We start from the raw sequence: 18,324 nt of genomic DNA on the forward strand, positions 1-18,324 counted from the left end.
GATTTGTTTATTTGAAAGGCAGAGTTAGAAATATTCCATCTGCTAGTTCATTCTCCAAATGGCCACAACAGCCAAGGCTAGGCCAGGCCAAAGCCAGGAGCATCTTCTGGGACTCCCACGTGGGTGCAGGGGCCCACACACTTGGACCATCTGCTGCTTTCCCAGGTGCATTAGCAGGGAGCTGGATCAGAAGTGGAGCAGCCAGGACTCGAACCAGTGCCCCTTGGGATGCTGGCATCACAAACGGCAGCTTTATCTGCTACACCACAGCACCAGCCCCCTAATCTAGAAACTTTTTAAAAGGAAAAGTATTCCTAGGGCCGGCGCTGTAGCACAGTAGGTTAATCCTCCCCCTGTGATGCCTGCATCCCATATGGGCGCTGGTTTGAGCCCCGGCTGCTCCATTTCTGATTCAGCTCAGCTATGGCCTGGGAAAGCAGTAGAAGATGGCCCAAGTGCTTGGGCCCCTCAACCCATGTGGGAGACCCAGAGGAATCTCCTGGCTCTTGGCTTCTGATCAGTGCAGCTCCGGCTGTTGCGGCCAACTGGGGAGTGAACCAGCAGATGGAAGACCTTCCTCTCTGTCTTTCCATCTCTCTGTCTGTAACTCTGCCTCTCAAATAAATAAATACAATCTTAAAAATAAATTCCTGGGGTCTCCAAAGGCCCTCTGAGTCAGAATTCCTGAGGAGGCCCCCACCTCTGCCTGTCATTTGGACTCCCCCTGCCTGTCCCCAGCGGGCACAAGGCCAAACTTCACACATCAGCCAAGGGTGGGTACCACCCAGTGTGGGCCCCCAAGGAGCAGCCCCAGCCTTCCCTGGCTGGGATCCTGGCCCCCTCACGGCCACTGTACCAGGGTCACTGGCAGGGAAGCCACGGCCAACATCAGGCCACCATCCTCTGGGAGAGAGCCTGTCTCTTTCCTCACTGGCTGGACTGGTCAGCAGGCAAGATACCCTAGCCACCCTGTCTTCTGGGTATTTCAGAGACGCGGTGAGTTTCAACTATTCTGTCGAATACATGAACGTTTTCATACAGTGCGATTGTACTGTTCACCGAATATGAAGATTGGGGTCCAGGGCCCTGTGGGGTGTACACCGGGGACAGGCTGTCTACACCAGCTGGAGCCCGAGTGTTCGTGCAGACCATGTGTACAGCCTCACCGGGTGGCCCCTGGCCACCACACTCCACTGCCAGCCCCTCCCTAACAGATGCCAACCGGTGCCTGGGAAGGCGTCCTCAAGTCTGTATACCCATGGGCACTCAGCCACCTTACAGAATGGAGACCGTTTTACAGCTGATGCCCAAGGAACGTCTAAGAAGACGATACTACCTTTGGCTTCTGTTTCCCAATAATTATAATTTGTTTCCTGCCTCCTTGCATAAAGATGTGCAGCGTCTTCTATCCAGGTCTTGGTTCTCGCCTTATGCGGAAGGTCTCCTGTGTTTGGCTCTCCATGATGTTGGGTAGTGGCTGGAGGCAATTTTTTTTTTTATGATTTGTTTATTTGAAAGTCAGAGTTACACAGAGGGAAGGAAAAGCAGAGAGAGAGAGAGGTCTTCCATCCAATGGTTCACTCCCCAAGTGGCCAAAATGGCCAGAGCTGAGCCAATCCAAAGCCAGGAGTCAGGAGCTTCTTCCAGGTCTCCCACATGGGTGCAGGGGCCCAAGCACTTGGGCCATCCTCTACCGCCTTCCCAGGCCACAGCAGAGAGCTGGATCAGAAGTGGAGCAGCCGGGACTCAAACTGGGGCCCATATGGGATGCCGGCACCACAAGCGGCAGCTTTACCCTCTGCGCCACAGCGCCAGCCCCTAGGCAATTTTTTAAATGTATTTTTATTATAAAAGCAAAGGTATGTTCAAAAAACTGGGAAGATACTGATGAGCAGAGAGAAATGCACCTTGGCGTATGTCCTTGGTCACGGTAATTCTGATTTTCAGACTTTGTTAAAGTTAGTACTCTGGAGCAGGACAGTGCGCCCATCGGGGATGGCAGGAATTGTTTTAATAGTCCTCACAGAAGACTTCACTAGGGTTAGGCACTGTCACATCCCCATTAAGAAAATGGTTACTTTCAGCGACTTGAAAGGCAGGGTCACACACACACACACACACACACATCTGTCTGCTGGTTCACTCCCCAGATGCCTGCAACAGCCAGTGCTGGGCCAGGCTGAAGCCAGGAGCTCCATCAGGTCTCCCACATGGGTGGCAGGGGCCCAAGGACCTGAGCCGTCGTCTGCTGCCGCCCAGGGTGCGTTAGCAGGAAAGCTGGATCAGACGTGGAGTGGGGGGAACTCGAAGCAGCGCTCTGGTGTGGGATGCGGGGCGTTCCAGTGGCGGCCCGACCAGCCGTGCCACAGCACCCGCCCCTCGGCCCCATTTCACAGTAAAGGAAGCTGAGACCGAGAGGTTTGTGCTAAAAACCGTGTGACAGACAGCAGCCACTCCGAGTCCAGGCCAAGGTCTCCCTTGTGCCCAGACTCAAGGTCTTAGCTGAACCCCACTGTGTCCTATCCATTCCAGAGCCGCTCCTGCAAACGTGGTTTGAAAACTAAACTAGAATCCTCCTGGACATGGAATTCTGTTATCAGCTTTTATACTTAATAGATTATTAACATCTTTCACTGTCATTTGTTATTGGGCTACAAATTTAACGGCCGCATAGCGTTTCGTTACATGGATATGTTTTATTTACTTTTAAATGGCTCCCTATCAAGCCAAGAAATAAAAACTGGTTGTAACATATTCAAACAATACAGAAGCGCATAAAGTAGGAAGCGCAGGTCCTCGTCCCCCATCTTGCTGGCTCCCCAAAGGAAATGACCATTAACAGTGTGATGAGGGGTGGGGTAGAGAGTAGGGGGCGGTAGTCGGGGGTGGTGGGAGGAGGAGGCAGCGAATCACTTATAAATGGCGCCCAAGCAGGACCGAAGCCTAAATTCCAGGAGGGTGAGCGAGTATTGTGCTTTCATGGGCCTCCTCTTTATGAAGCGAAGTGTGTAAAGGTTGCTAGAAAGGACAAACAAGTGAAATATTTTATACATTACAGTGGTTGGAATAACAATTGGGATGAATGGGTTCCAGAGAGCAGAGTACTCAAGTATGTGGACACCAATCTGCAGAAACAGCGAGAACGTTAGAAGGCCAACCAAGAGCAGTGTGCAGAGGGGAAGATGAGAGGGGCTGCTCCAGGAGAGAAGACCTCTGGTCTGCAACAGAAAAATGTGGACGTGAGAACCAAACAGAACAAACAGAAGACACCTGGAAATGGAGATGGCGGCAGTACTGGTGAGACGCCTCAGCCTCCTCGGAAGAAGAGGGCCCTGTAGATCCTACTGTTGAAGATGGAGAAACGTTCATGAACAGAGTGCAAGTTAAAGATTCCCGAAGAGCTCAGACCCTGGCTTGTTGATGATTGGGACTTAACTACAAGACAAAAACGGCTGTTTTATCTTCCTGCGAAGAAGAATGTGGGCTCCATTTTGGAGGATTATGCAAATTATAAGAAATCTCGTGGAAACAGATAATAAGGAATACGCTGTTAATGAAGTTGTGGCGGGGATAAAAGACTACGTCGACGCGATGCTGGGCACTCAGCTGCTCTATACATTTGAGAGACCACAGTGCGCTGAAGTCCTCGCAGATCATCCTGACGCCCCAATGTCCCAGGCGTGTGGAGCGCCACATCTACTGCGATTATTTGTGCGAGTTGGAGCGATGTTGGCCCATACACCTCTGGATGAGAAGAGCCTTGCTTTGTGACTGAATTATCTTCACGATTTCCTAAAGTACCTGGCAAAGAATTCTGCAACTTTGTTTAGCGCCAGTGATTACGAAGTGGCTCCCCCTGAGTACCACCGCAAAGCTGTGTGAGAGGCGGCGCACTCACTCACTAATATTGGCATCTCTGTAAACACATTTTTGTGTTTAGCCCTTCTCTTGTACAAATGATGTACTTTGAAGATGTTAATGTATAACAGAATTGATGTTTTCTGTTTGATTTTGAACACAGAAAAGGGGTTGCAGCTTCTTTTAAAAAAAAAACCAGTGTGATGGGTTCGCTTCCGTAGTTCTTCGTGTGACTTCTTACATGCAGTGGAATCTACTTATTCTTTAAAACAATGGGGTGGGGCGGCATCGTGGTGCCGCGGGTTAAGCTGCTTGTGACACTGGCATCCGAGCATCAGAGCCGGTCTGAGTCCGGGCTGCTCTGCTTCCAATCCAGCTCCACGCTAACGAGCCTGGGGAGGCAGCAGAAGATGGTCCGAGTGCCGGGGCCCCTGCTACCCACGTGGGAGACCAGGATGGAGTTCCTGGCTCCCAGCTCCGGTCTGGCCCAGACCTGGCTGTGGCAACCAAGCCCTGGGGAATGACCCAGCGGTGTCAAGTGGGCACTTGGCCCCGTGAGCATGGAGCTGGGTGTAGACGTGAGTCCGTGGAGAAGGGAGGGTGTGTGACTCCATGGCAACAGCTCCCTGCTGCCCCTAGAAAAGGGATATGCGCTTCAATTCGCCCCAGTCCCCACCTGCCCCTGTTGCCTCGCGACGTCGGGTCTGGATGTCACCTGAGGTCAGCCTGCTTCTGTCACTCATTCCTGCCAGGTCACCAAGGCTGCAGGCTTTGGGAGCACGGAGAAAAAACACCCAGCATAAGGCAGGAGGGAGACAGCCTGTCATCCCGGTGTCCGCCAGCCCGGAGCTGTTGTTCTACCCCAGCACCCCAGGGAGTCCCTGTATCTTTAGACTTGCCCCCGGCCGCCCATGGACGGCGCAGTCCCCGCCGGGTTGGGGTTTTCACAGCCCCGCGCCCTGCAGCAGACTGGGTGCTTCCTGGGCTCTGGCAGAGCCGGGCGGACTCCCGCAGCTCGGCCCAGCTGCCCCCTTGGGGGCGGACAGCCCGGGCTGGGCCTCCAGTCTCCTCCTCGTCCTCCTGCTGGCTTGTCTTTCCTGCCTGTGTGTTTAGATCTCCTCCTCGGACGACCACCTCAGTGGAGGATTCTACCCTGGCTCCAGGGTCGGGAGTCGGTCCTGGAGGTTCCCTTCCACGGCATCCCGCGCTCGTTTTTCTCCGAGGATACGCTGGTGTTTCTGCTTTGTTCTTTGCTGCTGTTCTCTCCCCAATGTTGTCTCTGCGTCCTCTCTCCGGTTGCCGCCTCGGCCTCTCCCTCCCATGTCACAAGCTGTCGTGGTGTGTGAGTTGGGGGCAGGGTGCATTCATAGGGGCGCTACTTTGAGATGCTGGCACAGAGACAGTTGTTTCATTGGGGAAGCATCTGGAAATCAGTTGGCCACATGGGGGGATGGGCACCTGGCTCGGGGCACTCTGGGAGCAGAGGCCATGGTCAAGGGCAGAAGCATGCATGGCCTCTCAGAGCCCTCTGCTTTGTCTGGGGTCCCCAAGTTCACCCTCCCCAGGCAGTCAACGGCCAGCCCCTGCAAGATGAGGGGTCAGGTGGAGGGTGTGCGGTCAGAGCCCCGTTGTTGCCAGCCAGGTGCCCTGGGGCTGCCTCATGGAACCGGGGGGCGGGGGTTGGTCCTCAGGCCATTGGTTCATTTCTGGTTGGTCTCTCCCTGGCTCTGAGCCCGCACCCCTTCATCGGGTTCACCCGTCAAAGTTTCCAGAAGTCTCTGATGTCCTCGTCTCTCCTCCCACCGTACCTCTGCCCTTACGGCCCCCTCGCTAATCCCAAGTGATGTGGAGAAACCAGAACACAGCAAGCAGCACCGCGGCCACGGGACCTTGCGTCCTTGGAAGACGGCCCTCTTTCAAACATCTAGTTCCACTGACTCAGAATTTTTTAAACTTCCTGAGAGTTGTTTTTATAAAACTACACACAAATGACTCATCTCTCCTTTTATGGCTTCAAGGCCCAGTACGTGGCCTGCGCCGGAGTTTTGGGCAGCTGGAGCCACCTGTCGGCACACAGCCAGGTTGTAATAGACAAAGGATATGCCCTAGCTAGGAGCTTGATGCAGCCAGCTTAGCCAACCTGATGATTCAGATCCTCCAAGTTCTTAACTCCTGCTCCTTGGTCTTGTAATAAACTAATTCGGGGCGGGGCAGGGCGGGGCGGGGGGATGAGGGGAATCTCAAATGCAATTGCTTGTCAGTTTTTTCCCTTGCATTTCTAGCATTTTTGCTTTCTAGACGCTTGCAGCTTTTGTATCCTTATGATAAATGTCTGTCCCAGTCACCCCTGCTTCACGGACGTGATGCGGTCTCCGCAGAGGGGCGGCGGACCCTGCGCACGGGGGAGACGCACTGGGAGGTCCATGGTCCTGACAACGTGGCAGTGGAGCTGTGGGCGGCCGGGGAAGAGGCCCGGAGCCACGGGGACCTGGCAGTGCCTTGGGAGGGCCGGGCCATGTGCTGTGTCCCACAGCAGAGTGCCTGGGCCCAGTTCTAGCTCCCGACTCCAGACCCTGGGAGGCAGCGCTGCAGGCTCGAGTGATTGGGTCCTTGCCACCCATGTGGGAGACATCCTGCCACTCCACGTGGGATGGAGTCCCCAGCTCCAGCTTCAATCCCAGCCCAGCACTTGGTGTTGCAGCATTGGAGAGCTCGCTCGCTCTCTCATAACACAATGCTGTGAGGAAGGGGAGGAGCTGAGGTGTAGGAGTGACGAAGGCAGCACAGGGCAGGGACATCAGGGACCAGCCAGGGTCTGCTTGGGAAGGACCAGGCTGTGTCCTCCTGTGGCTGTGGAGGGCTGGGGCACGGAGAATGCAAATGGACAGGGAACCCCCACAGGGCCCGCTCTGCCCGGGAGTCTGTAGCTCCCCCCACAGCACCCTTGCTCCTGAGAACGCGGGCGGCTGGGTGGACCCAGAGCTGAGGGGCGTCACAGACTACTGCAGGGGGGGCGGGGCTCAGGAGGGAGACCGTGTGTTCCAGGCTTGTGGGGAGGGCCCAGCGGCTACGCCAGGACAGCGTGGAGCAAACGATGCTCTGCTGGCAGTGGAGGTGACAGCAGCCAACTGTGGCCCCCACAGCGCTGACCGGACATACGTGGGGGGACATCCTCATCAGAGAGGCCGGGGTGCTGTTATGTCACCCAGGCTGCAGGCCAGCAATGGTGGCCGGGGCAGCCCTGCTCTGGCCCATGGCTCCGCTGTGCCCACTCCTGCTGGGAACAGATGCACACTAGGGCTATTCTTGGGAAGCCCAAATCCCCGGGTAGAGCCTGAGGCGCGTGAGCTCTTTTGTTTTTGACAGGTAGAGTGGACAGTGAGAGAGAGACAGAGAGAAAGGTCTTCCTTTGCCGTTGGTTCACCCTCCAATGGCCGCTGCGGCTGGCGCACTGCGCTGAACCGAAGGCAGGAGCCAGGTGCTTCTCCTGGTCTCCCATGGGGTGCAGGGCCCAAGCACTTGGGCCATCCTCCACTGCACTCCCTGGCCACAGCAGAGAGCTGGCCTGGAAGAGGGGCAACCGGGACAGAATCCGGCGCCCCGACCGGGACTAGAACCCGGTGTGCTGGCGCTGCAGGCGAAGGATTAGCCTAGTGAGCCAGGGCGCCAGCCCAAGTGAGCTCTTGACCGGACACACCCCTGCCCCTGGCGGATCCTCAGCTGGTGTCTGCTGGAAGTCAGTCTGTCCGTGCGTTTGCATAAGGAGTGAGGCGCAGTGAGGCACCGGGCAGGACCAGGGCCGTCTGGCACAAGGGGCTGGCTGGCTGGCGACCTCTGGGAGGCGGCTTCAATGAGAGGGGGCCGCTTCCTGTAGAGCCTGGCAGGAGCTGGTTTCTGTGAAAACCTCACCTCTAAGCACATCCAAGCCAGGGGAGGCCTTGGAGAGATCGCCCTGAGCTCACCGAGGCTGGGTCCCCCAGTGGAGCCCATCAGTCCCCCAGGGACTTGGGGTCCCCTCTGTAAAATCCCAAGACACCAGTGAATGGAGAGGCAAGCCGGGCTTAAAATAGCTAAATAAATCTTTAATATTTCTAATTGCAAATGTACAGAAATTGCACAGCCACCGAGTCTTAGAACACAACACCTTTCTCTGTACATTATTACACTCCGGCGTTTGCATTGGTTTCTTTTCACATACTTACAAAAGGGGTAGGGGCTGGGGGCGGCTAGCTGGCCCGAGTGAGTAGAAAAGAGGGGCTGCTGCCCTGGACGGTCCGGCCCCTGCAAGGCCCAGGCAGCTGGGGCGCCCTCGCCCCTTTGCGGGCAGTCAGAAGGAATCATCACTTTAAAGTGTGGCAGTTCCCCTCGCCCTGGACGTGAGCAGAACACAGCGGGCGTCTGGGAGCGCGGAGGGCACAGCCTGCTCCAGACTCGAGTCTGGGTGCTGGTGACCAGGGGGCCTGAGCCGGGACCGCTGGCCACCGCGGCACCTGCCGCAGGCAGGCTCTCGTCCTTGGGGCCGTAGGTTCTCTCTAGCCTTGGGCAGGAGCCCCTCGTGTACAGGCCCGGTCGGGGTACCCCCGCCCAGCCACGGGTTGGGGGGCACTTAGCCCCCAGACCTCCTGCCCAACGCTGTCGTCTGGATTACAAAAATCACACAGAGACCAGCGGGAGAGCAGCAGTCCCGGCAGCACCAGGGCCCAGGGACTATGTACAACTCTTGGGTGAAATAGTTACATTACAGTCAAACACCAAGAACATTTACAAAAATCGTCAGACTTGCAGTTAAGATAAAAATCTGTGAAGTCTGTACACTTTTACAGTTTTTGCACAGGTGAGTAAGGCTCTCGGCTTGAGAGCTCACAGCCCGCCCCCGTGCACTCCTGCCCGTATTGCTAAGAGGTGCTCAGTCGGAGCCCGAGGCAGCGGCAGGGGAGGGGGTGGGGAGGAGGCGGGGCTCCCTGGGCAGTGGGGGGACGGAGCTGGGCCGAGGAGGACACCCCTGAAGCCAGGCCCTGCCTGCGTGGCCACCCTGGTCTGAAACGTGCAGGGGTGGGGGCAGAGCCTCAGCACACTCCCCTTCTCCTTCCTGTGGCCCGTGACCCCTGGAGGCCCAGCCCTCTCCACCAGACTCTACAAGCTCTTCCCCAGGGCAAGGCCCGGGAGGAGGTGCGGCACTTGCACCCCTTCCTGGTGGGGATTCTGGCGCGTTGCAGCCGCAGGGGCACAGGTGGCGCCTCCCAGCTCACCCGGCCCTGGCTCTGCGGCCTGGGCAGAGACCCTCGCTCCTGCCCTAGGATACCGGGGACAGGGGCCGAGAGAGACCCACCCTCCGGCCCATCTAGGTCCCGCTAGGGGAAGGGCAGATAAGCTACAGAACAGCCCAGAGCTGAGGAAAACCGGCCCCAGCGGTGGGTGCCCCTCCCCTGGCTGCAGCGCCGGGGTCCGTGGCGGGGGCCGGGAGGGTGAGGAGGCGGCGGCCGCACGCGGGGCCGGTGCAGGCCGCTGCTGTCTCGGAGAGGGAGCAAGTCTAACATCCGCCAGGGCCGCTATTTCCCATGCAGTGCGCACGCTCAATTTAAAAGGCCCCAGTGTTCCAGCAAGCGAGCAAGCGGGCTTTTGTTTAATGCATACTGTGAAAGGAAAGAGAGTCACAGTTATCCACCTCCCCAGGGCCCAGCAATCCGAGGGAAGGCCAGCTTTCCTGCTCAGGGCCACTCCCAGCTGGCCACGGGCCCAGGAGAAGGCAGGTACAGAGCACAGTGCCCTCGGCCAGCTCCACCCAGATCTTTGGCATCTGGGAGCCCCAGGGCATCAGCCCGGGCCCAAGTGGCAGGGGAGGGGGTGCCTGGACCCTTCCCACAGGTACCAGAGCCGGGAAGAAAAAGCCACTGGCTCTGTGTGGCAGTGCAAGAGGGGGGAGAGGGACGCCGCACCCCTCGGTGCCTCGGAGCCGGCCAGGGCCCCTGACGGGCTGCATGCAGGGGCCGGTGCTGCCCGGAAGGCCTGCCTGCCTCGGGGGCCTGCCTGCCAGCCGCCCCGCAGGTCCCAGGTCCCACAGGGCAGGGCCTGGCTGCCACGGAGTCCTGTGCTCCAGCCCTTGGGTCGTGCCCTCCCCGACGAGGGCGTGGGGGTACGTGCACTGGGCCAGGGCAGGAGGAGAAGGTGATACACGCCACATTCAGTAACCAACACGCAGGTTTCTGGCAGGCCCCTGCCCCCACCAGGCTGCCCAAGCCCCCGCGTGCAGTCTCTCTTCTGCCCGCACCCAACACGCTCCTCGGGCCTCCCGCCGCGTCTGTCTCTGCGGCCCCGGGCCGAGACCCTGCCCTGGGCCGCCACGGTGCCCCCCTCCAGGGGGCAGGTTAACAATTGCTGCTGTTTCGGAACTCGCCGTTCTCAGTGATCTGCAATTTGGTGGGGTTGGTGGGGGAGATGCCGTTACGGGCCTGCATGCTGTACCTCTCTTTCAGCTGCGTCAGGGCGCTCATGAGGCGGGCATTGGCGGCGTCCAGGGAGGCGATGCGCTTCTCCTGCGGGGTGGGGGTGGGGTGGGGAGGTCAAGCAGGGTCACAGGCCCGGGGGAAGGCCCCAGGCTGGGCAGGAAGCCCCACACTGCGGCCCTGGTACAGCCCCCAGTTTGGAAGCCACGGCTCTGAATAGGAGCGCCACTCTGGTAGGTACCCTTGGCTGAAGCCAATAGCCACCCCTTTCCCGGACTCTCCTAGAGAGCTCGTGGTCCACCGAGGCCACAGGTTGGTGCAAAGATCCTGTTCTCGCGCTCCTCTGCGCCGAGGAAGAGGGGGCGTCCAGGGCCTCTGATACCTGGGCATCGATGATCTTCTGCTTGGAGTCCACCGCAGCCTGCATCTCCGCGTGGTCCTTCTTCAGCTCCTCCTCCACCGACATCAACCTGCAACCGCACACGGCCAAGGTCAGGCTGGCAGGAGCCCCGCCTGTCCACGGAGGTTGTGCACGCAGTGATAGCACTCGGTACCGAGAGCAGTCCAGTTCTTGCACCCGCGCCCTGCACAGCTGGGCTGCGCTGTCCCCGACAGCGGGCAGCTCGGGATCTGTCCCCAGCTGCTTGTTCCCGGCAGCCTCAGCAAAGTGACCGTGGGCCTCTCCTGTGCCTGAGGGCTGCGTCTGCCTGTCCATCACAAACCACCCAGGAGGGAAGAGTCTAGAAACACGGGCAGCAGGAGGCTCCCTAGAGGATGTCTCTCCCACCCCGCCCATCCATCCAGCAGAGGAGGGAGCTGGGTCCGGTGGCCTCACCGTGTCCCAGAAAGAAGCCGGAAAGTACTCAGAAACAGCACCTCACTGTAAAATACGCACCATCCACATCCAACCCGAGATTACCAAGTACGCACAGGAGAAGGAAAGAGAAACCCACGTCCACAGACAAGGTCGTTAAGATAATTCTTATAAACACAGTCTACGTGTTCAAGGAGACAAAGGCTGACTATGACAAGAAAAAAGGATTTAAACCAGAATAGCAGTGGAAATACTGGGTACAATAAACAGATCAGATGTTGATAAAATGGTTAGCAAACCTGGAGACATAGCAATAGAACTGATCTGAAAGAGAAAAAAAATGAACAGCGCATCAGCGAGATGCGGGAGAACGTAAAGCAGCTTCACCTGTGTGTGACGGGAGTTGCAGGAAGAAACAGGGGAGGCAGGACTCTACGCCTGCAATGCCAAGAAACCACACGAGAATCAAGCTGGTGGGGCCGGCGCTGTGGCACAGGGGTAAAGCCGCTGCCTGCAGTGTCGGTATTCCATACGGGTGCTGGTTCGAGTGCTGGCTGCTCCAGCTCTCTGCTGTGGCCTGGGAGAGCAGTGGAAGACGGCCCAAGTCCTTGGGCCCCTGCACCACGTGGGAGACCCGGGGGAAGCTCCTGGCTCTGGCCATTTTGTGGCCAACTGGGGAGTGAACCAGGGATGGAAGACATCTTTCTCTTTCTCTGATTTTCAAGTAAAAAAAAAATTTGCTTAAAAAGCTGGTGACAACCTTTGATGATGAGAGAGATCTTAAAAACACCCAGAGAGGCCGGTGCCGTGGCTCACTAGGCTAATCCTCCGCCTTGCGGCGCCGGCACACCGGGTTCTAGTCCTGGTCGGGGCGCCGGATTCTGTCCTGGTTGCCCCTCTTCCAGGCCAGCTCTCTGCTGTGGCTAGGGAGTGCAGTGGAGGGTGGCCCAAGTTCTTGGGCCCTGCACCCCATGGGAGACCAGGAGAAGCACCTGGCTCCTGCCATCGGATCAGCGCGGTGCGGCGGCCATTGGAGGGTGAACCAACGGCAAAAGGAAGACCTTTCTCTCTGTCTCTCTCTCTCACTGTCCACTCTGCCTGTCCAAACAAAAAAACACACCCAGAGAAAAGCCACATTAAGTACAGGGGCCTGGAAATAATGAGGGGTCCCAGCCTCTCCGGCCTGAGGGCCAGTCAGCCCGAGGCGCACCTGTTTTCACGGACAGGCAAGCTACACGAGCGGTTCTGCCTCACATACTATCTGCCCCTTTACTGAAAGTTTCCCAACCCCGGCCTATAGCAGTGGAACGACGTAACTAGTAAGCCAATAACGGAGAGCAAATCAAAGCATGAAGACAGTCCAAACTAAGGCAGGAAAAGAACGGATGATGTAAATACCAAGATGATATAAACACAATCGTATCAGTAATTGCACTAAACGTAAATGGTATATATGCCCCAGTTAAAAGGCAGAGCCTAGCAGACCAGATAAAAAGCAGGAACCACAAACAAGGGCACTTCATAGCTACAGCCGGGTGCTGGGATCTGATTCGCAACCTAGCCCCAAAATGAGGGTTTTAAGAGCTGGGTCATGGGGGCGTGCCTTTATAAGAGACCTCAGAAGCCGGCGCCGTGGCTCAATAGGCTAATCCTTCACCTGCGGCGCCAGCACACCGGGTTCTAGTCCCGGTCAGGGCTCCAGATTCTGTCCCGGTTGCCCCTTTTCCAGGCCAGCTCTCTGCTGTGGCTAGGGAGTGCAGTGGAGGATGGCCCAACTGCTTAGGCCTTGCACCCCATGGGAGACCAGGAGAAGCACCTGGCTCCTGCCTTCGGATCAGTGCAGTGCACCGGTCGCAGCTTGCTGGCCGCGGCGGCCATTGGAGGGTGAACCAACGGCAAAGGAAGACCTTTCTCTCTCTCTCTCTCTCACTGTCCACTCTGCCTGTCAAAAAAATAATAAACTTCTGTTGTTTATAAATTATCCAGTCGAAAGTGTTTTGTTATAACAGCCTGAAGGGCTAGACCGTGAGTGAAAAGTGCACGAATGGAAGAAGCTAATACTGCACTCACACTAATCAGAGAAAGTCGGGGTAGCTCTATAAGACAAGGCAGGATTCAGAGCGGGGAACATTATGGGGGATGAAAGGTGATTTTACAGTGATAAGAGCAGTTCAGCAGTGTTGGACAATCCTAAACGTGTACGTACCGAGGCCCATCTGGCGTACACAGAGCAACCGACAAATCCCTAATTATTAGACACTTCAACATCGTTTTCTCAGTACCTGGGAGAAGTGCAGACAAGCAGACACGGAAGCTCCGTCAGCCAACCTGACTCGATGCTTACACGAGGGAAACACTGGGAACGGTTAGCAGAACCAAGTGTGCGCCTCTCAGAGAACAGACGCAAGGGGGAGGTGGTTGGGCTGAAGAGCGTCTCTGTTCTCGGAACCACACATGCGAGACAAGTCAAGGCACAGCGGAAGGTCAAGTGAACAGGTTTCCTGTTGCCACGATTCTGTTCCTGTTAACCACTGTACCACGCACAAAACCACAAGTAAATGAGGCAAACAACAAGAGCAGAGAAACAGGTGGTCCACACAGGAGAAATCTGATGAAACAGGAAGCCAGGTGGGGAACCTTCCTGGCCCTGCACACCTGCTTCATCTGTCCAGAGGACAAGGTCTTAGACTGAGCAGACAGACCAGCTGTACAGCCACAGTCTCTCCTCTGTGCCTGAAGCCTAGGCCAGGGCCAGGGCCAGGGCCAAGGCCAGAACCTCGTGGGCTGGCCTGGATGCCACATCTATCTACAGATGCTGATCTACACCCACCCTATCCACAGGTGGGAAGGGAGAGAGAGAGAAGAGACAGGACCTAGTCGGCACAGAACCAACTGCCCCCCACCCCGGAAACCCTCCCAGTATAACCTAGGCAATTTAAAGCCCCACATACTCCTCTGCTGCCCCGTCCAGACGGCCCTCTGCCATGGCTCCCACCCTCGGTAGCTGCCACCCTGCCACCTCCGCACCGACTCTCAGCACAAATCCAGGGCTGATCTGCCCCCACCCCTGCTCCTGCCCCGAATCAGGTCTTTGGTGTCTTCCCTGGCAACCCCAACTCAGCCCCTGAACACCCCCAAGAGAGCTTCCCAAGACAACGTGACACCTGCAGGTGCCCTGGGCACTGGCCTGGGAGGGCCCAGCTTTCCCCATGTTTTCATCCTTCCCGCACGCCAGGCTGCCTCCTTCCTCCAGTCCGGAGTGCACACGGCCTCCCTGTGGGACCGCCCCCACCCGCCCGCCCTGCTCTGTCCCCCAAGGCTGCGTGTGGGGCCCTGGCAGCAGGGGCCGCCTCACCTGCTGATGATGCCCTTCATCTGGATGTCCTTGTCCTCCTGCTGCCTGCGCAGCCGCTCCTCGCCCTCCTCCAGCCGCGCCTGGTACTCCAGCACCAGCTTCTGCGTCGTCTCCTCCTGGCACTTGAACAGGGTCTCGTACTCCTCCAGCTTCTTGGTGGAGATTCGCAGCTTGTCCTGCAGCACCGCTAGGTCCTGCCGGGAGGGCACGTGCCACAGCACAGCCTCGTCAGCCCGAGGTGGAGTGGGGGGGAGCCCACCCCCTGCACGGAGCCCAGCCGGCAGGGGAGTCAGGCCTTGGTCTCTCCAAGCTCCCAGCCTGACCCGTGTGGCTGGGAGGGCAGTGAAGACTCTAACACACCCTTGAGAGTCAGGGTTTAACTGGGACCTTGAACGTGGTAACAAACAAAGGGCAGAAACCCCCTGGACAGTGTCCTGAGGGCAGAAGGCTCTGTGGGAGGGGGAAACTGAGGCCCAGATGAGGTGACCCGGTCCCACGGCGAGTGACCGACCAGAGGAGTAGGATCCTAGGCCCCCAGCCTCTATTTGGCTCTAAGGCCAGGGTGGTGGCAGTGGCACAGGGACACAGGAAGAGGCAGAGAGAGGTCAAAGGCATGGTGCTTGGGGCTCTCTGCATCTGGCTCAGGCCTCAGCCTCGGGAGAGGGGCAGGTGAAGAAGCAAGGGGACAGCGCCCAGGAGTCGAGTGCACTGCACCGAGTGGCCAGACGCAGTGAGACACGGGGCGAGGGAAGAACGGGGCCTGGGTGGGGCCAGGCCGCCTCATTCCTCACCACTCTGGCTCTGGGAGCACTGTGTGCTGTGCCCCGGCCCCGTCTGCGGTACCATGGTGCAAGCAGGTGATGCAGCAGGCTGAGGGTGGCGGAGGGAGGCGGAATGCGGCATGGAGATGGGCCTCGCCTGAGGCTGGGGAGGGAGCTGGGCCACCCTGACCCCTACCCGTGCCTGCTGGGGAGGCTGCCACGGGCCCTCTGAGGCCCATAGAGGGCAAGGGCACCCAGGTTGGGGGGAGTGCTGCCTTGCTGGGGTCTCTGCACCAGGTCCTGGGCTTCGGCCTCCAGAGGGAGACAAGAACAAGCCCCGGATGCAGGGCAGCTGCCAGCACAGCTGGGAGGCCCGGGTGCCTGCGGCCCCACCGGGCACCAGATGTGTGTGGCAAGGGTGGCAGTGGGGGCTTTCAGAACCGGGTTCCTTCCTCGGGGAGGAAGAAGATGGCATCCCAATGGCCTTCCCCTTGCCCTGGGAACTCTCTTTCCCAGGCCCTGCTGGAGAGGGGAGCAGAGAAGAGCCTTGGGCAGACTCACAGCCCCGTGGCACCCTCGGAAGCTTGGCTGCCTCAGCCTGGTCACCAGGTCCTGAAGCTGGGATCCAGCACAACCCCAGGGACTCCGCTACGCAGCCAGCACAGGGACCTCAGGACTGAGGCTTCCCTCCAAAGTCCACTCACTGCTGGCCTCATCCTCGCGGGGCACAGGGGAGACAGGGGACTGGGCACTGGAAGACGAGCTGCAGCCCCGCCCGGCCCACCCTGCCCGGGGCCAGCTTTACCTTTTCTGCTTGGCTGAGCTCTTCCTTACTCCTTAGCCTATCCCTGTGGGGGGGGTCTGGGCCCAGGCCCTCGTCTTCTAACAACTGCGCGTTCATGGTCAAGAGCCAAGCGGCCGTGCGGTCCAAGGCATTGGGGCTCACGGGTGAAGGGCCCTACAACGAAACATGGCCATGAAGGGCTGCAGGGAGGTGCAAAAGGGAGACAGGGAGTGGCCCAGAGTGAGCCTTGGGGACAGGGGCTCAGAGGCCCGGTGGAAGGGAGGGGCCTACAGCTGACCAGCACCTGCCCAGGGACAGCCGCCTCCGGGCAGCCAGAGGCAGCCCTGGTCCAGGAGGCTTCCTGAGCACTGCGCCTGTGTAGCCCTCGCCAGGGGCAGGCTGGGCTGAGCCCGCCTCCTGCCCGCAGGCCCCCGATGGGGATTCTCCATGCTCCCGCAGGCTGGGCTGAGAGGCCTGCTCGGCCTGTGCAGGTGTTGTGGGAAGGGCACTAAGGGAACCAGGGTGAGGCCAGGTCACCCCCTACCCTGGGCTCAGGCTGTCAAAGGCTTGGGAGCTGAGACGGATGCTCCCTCGCCAGCCGGTCCCCAGGGGAGTGGGCAGAGGGGCCTGGCATTCCCTAAGGCCATGGTGCCACTGGTTCCTGGGACTCAGCAAGAGCCCATGGTGTAGGGGAGGGGCGGTGCACGTGGCAGGCCCATGGTGGGTGGGAGGCGGCGTCACACAGCATGGGATGGCAGCCGCGGGTGGAGGTGGGATGACGGTGAGGAGCAGCACGGCGTGGGGTGTGACGGCCCCTGGGGCCCGAGAGCCCTGCCCTGCCCTGCCCTCGGCCCCAGCACTGACCTGCTTGTGCGCCGCCCGCGGCTTCAGCTCCGGACTGTCCCCCTTGGAGGAGGAGGACTGCTGCCGCAGCCGGGCGCCCGAGCCCGGCCAGTCCGGCGAGGCCGACGCCAGGCTCCCGCTGGAGGGTCGCGGGTACTGCAGGGTGCTCAGCAGCGTGGGGGGCGTCCGGCCCCGGGGGGCAGGTGGGGGCGGCGGGGGCGGGGGGCGGCGGCTGGTCGATCCTGCGCTGGGGGCCGGCGCTGTTCTGCCGTGGCACCGTGGGCTGCCCGCCCTTCTCAGTCAGCGACATCTGCCGCCGCGCCAGCTCGCCGGGCCGCCGCGCCAGCTCCTCCGCGGCAGCACTGAAGCTTCCCAGCTTGGCCGCGGCCGCCAGCTCCTCGCTGTTGCTGTGGGAGCTCAGGGAGCTGTGGCCCTCAGAGCCCGAGTCGCCAAGGCCACGGGGTGACAGCGGCAGGCCAGCCGCCATCTGGTACACAGGGTTCTGGAAGGAGAGTGGTGCCAACAGCTGGGGCCGGCCGGGCGCACCCTCGGAGGTGCCTGGTGTGGTCGGCGTCTGGCCTGCCCGCCGCACCGTGGCCAGCCCGGCCAGGCTCACGGGGGCCGCTCGGGCCGGCCACCCAGCCACCAGCTGAGTCGCGGGCGCCTGCCCGTCGGCAGGAAGGACGTCGGGGCCCGCCGGAGAGCCCGCCTCCCCGTCCAGCGTGCGGGCATCCTGGAGGTCCACCATGGACAGGCTCTTGCCACCATTGGCCATCTGGAGATCCGGCTCGTTGGCTTCCGAGTAGCTCGAGCTGCGGGCAGGTGAGGGCTGGACCCCGGAGGACCTTGTGACAAAAAACAAGTCCTTGTTTTCGGGGGTTGGAGACGGTAACCGGGTGAAATCTACCAGACTGCAGGGAGACAAGCACACACAGGGAAAGAAGGGGAAAAGAAGAACCGTGAGTGCAGCCACGGCCGGTCCAGACCGCAGCACCCCCCAACCTGCCGGGGCCTGGCAGCCCCAGCCCGGCCTCGGGCGGGGGACACAAGGGGCAGAGACCCAGGGGACCAGTGGCCAGGACGGCTGCTCCTGCACACAGCCCCAGCTCCAGGTCGGGCCACCTGGCAGGCTCAGCTCCAGCCTGGGGCCGTGGGTGCTGGGCCTGGCGTGCTCTGGAGAGCCCCTCAGCTCGGTGCTGCCAGGCACAGAGAACTCCCACTGCACAGTCACTGGTGCTCCCTCTGCCTCTCCCCTCTGGTTCCTACTCAGGCCTGGCAAAGCTTCCCCTTGCCCAGCCTCCTGCTGCCACTCCCTTGTTTGACTGGCAGGCGGGGGCTGGCATTCCTGGCAAAAACAAGGCATCAGAGGCGGCTCTGTCAAGGGCATGACTCAGGTGGGCAGGTCTGAACCTGCGCAACAGGCCCCACCACACCCCCGGCCGCCGCCTCGGCGCCCCCAGGGAGGC

At 59.6% G+C, this 18,324-nt stretch overlaps 1 protein-coding gene and 1 pseudogene across 1 annotated transcript in view; one reads left to right on the top strand and one right to left on the bottom strand.

Annotated features, from left to right (window-relative positions):
• Window positions 1-2,911: 2,911 nt before the first annotated feature.
• LOC133771576 (mortality factor 4-like protein 1) lies at window positions 2,912-3,952 on the top strand (annotated as a pseudogene).
• Window positions 3,953-7,933: 3,981 nt separating this feature from the next.
• Window positions 7,934-18,324, bottom strand: part of DAB2IP (DAB2 interacting protein) — a 111,973-nt gene continuing 101,582 nt past the window's right edge. Inside the window, 6 exon segments of the mRNA XM_062207631.1 lie at window positions 7,934-10,391; window positions 10,684-10,771; window positions 14,471-14,664; window positions 16,037-16,189; window positions 16,880-17,083; window positions 17,085-17,769. Of these exon segments, the coding sequence (XP_062063615.1) occupies window positions 10,224-10,391; window positions 10,684-10,771; window positions 14,471-14,664; window positions 16,037-16,189; window positions 16,880-17,083; window positions 17,085-17,769 (1,492 nt within the window). The 3' untranslated portion in view covers window positions 7,934-10,223.

The sequence above is a fragment of the Lepus europaeus genome, chromosome 12, assembly GCF_033115175.1.
Source record: "Lepus europaeus isolate LE1 chromosome 12, mLepTim1.pri, whole genome shotgun sequence".
Classification (NCBI taxonomy): Eukaryota; Metazoa; Chordata; class Mammalia; order Lagomorpha; family Leporidae; genus Lepus; species Lepus europaeus.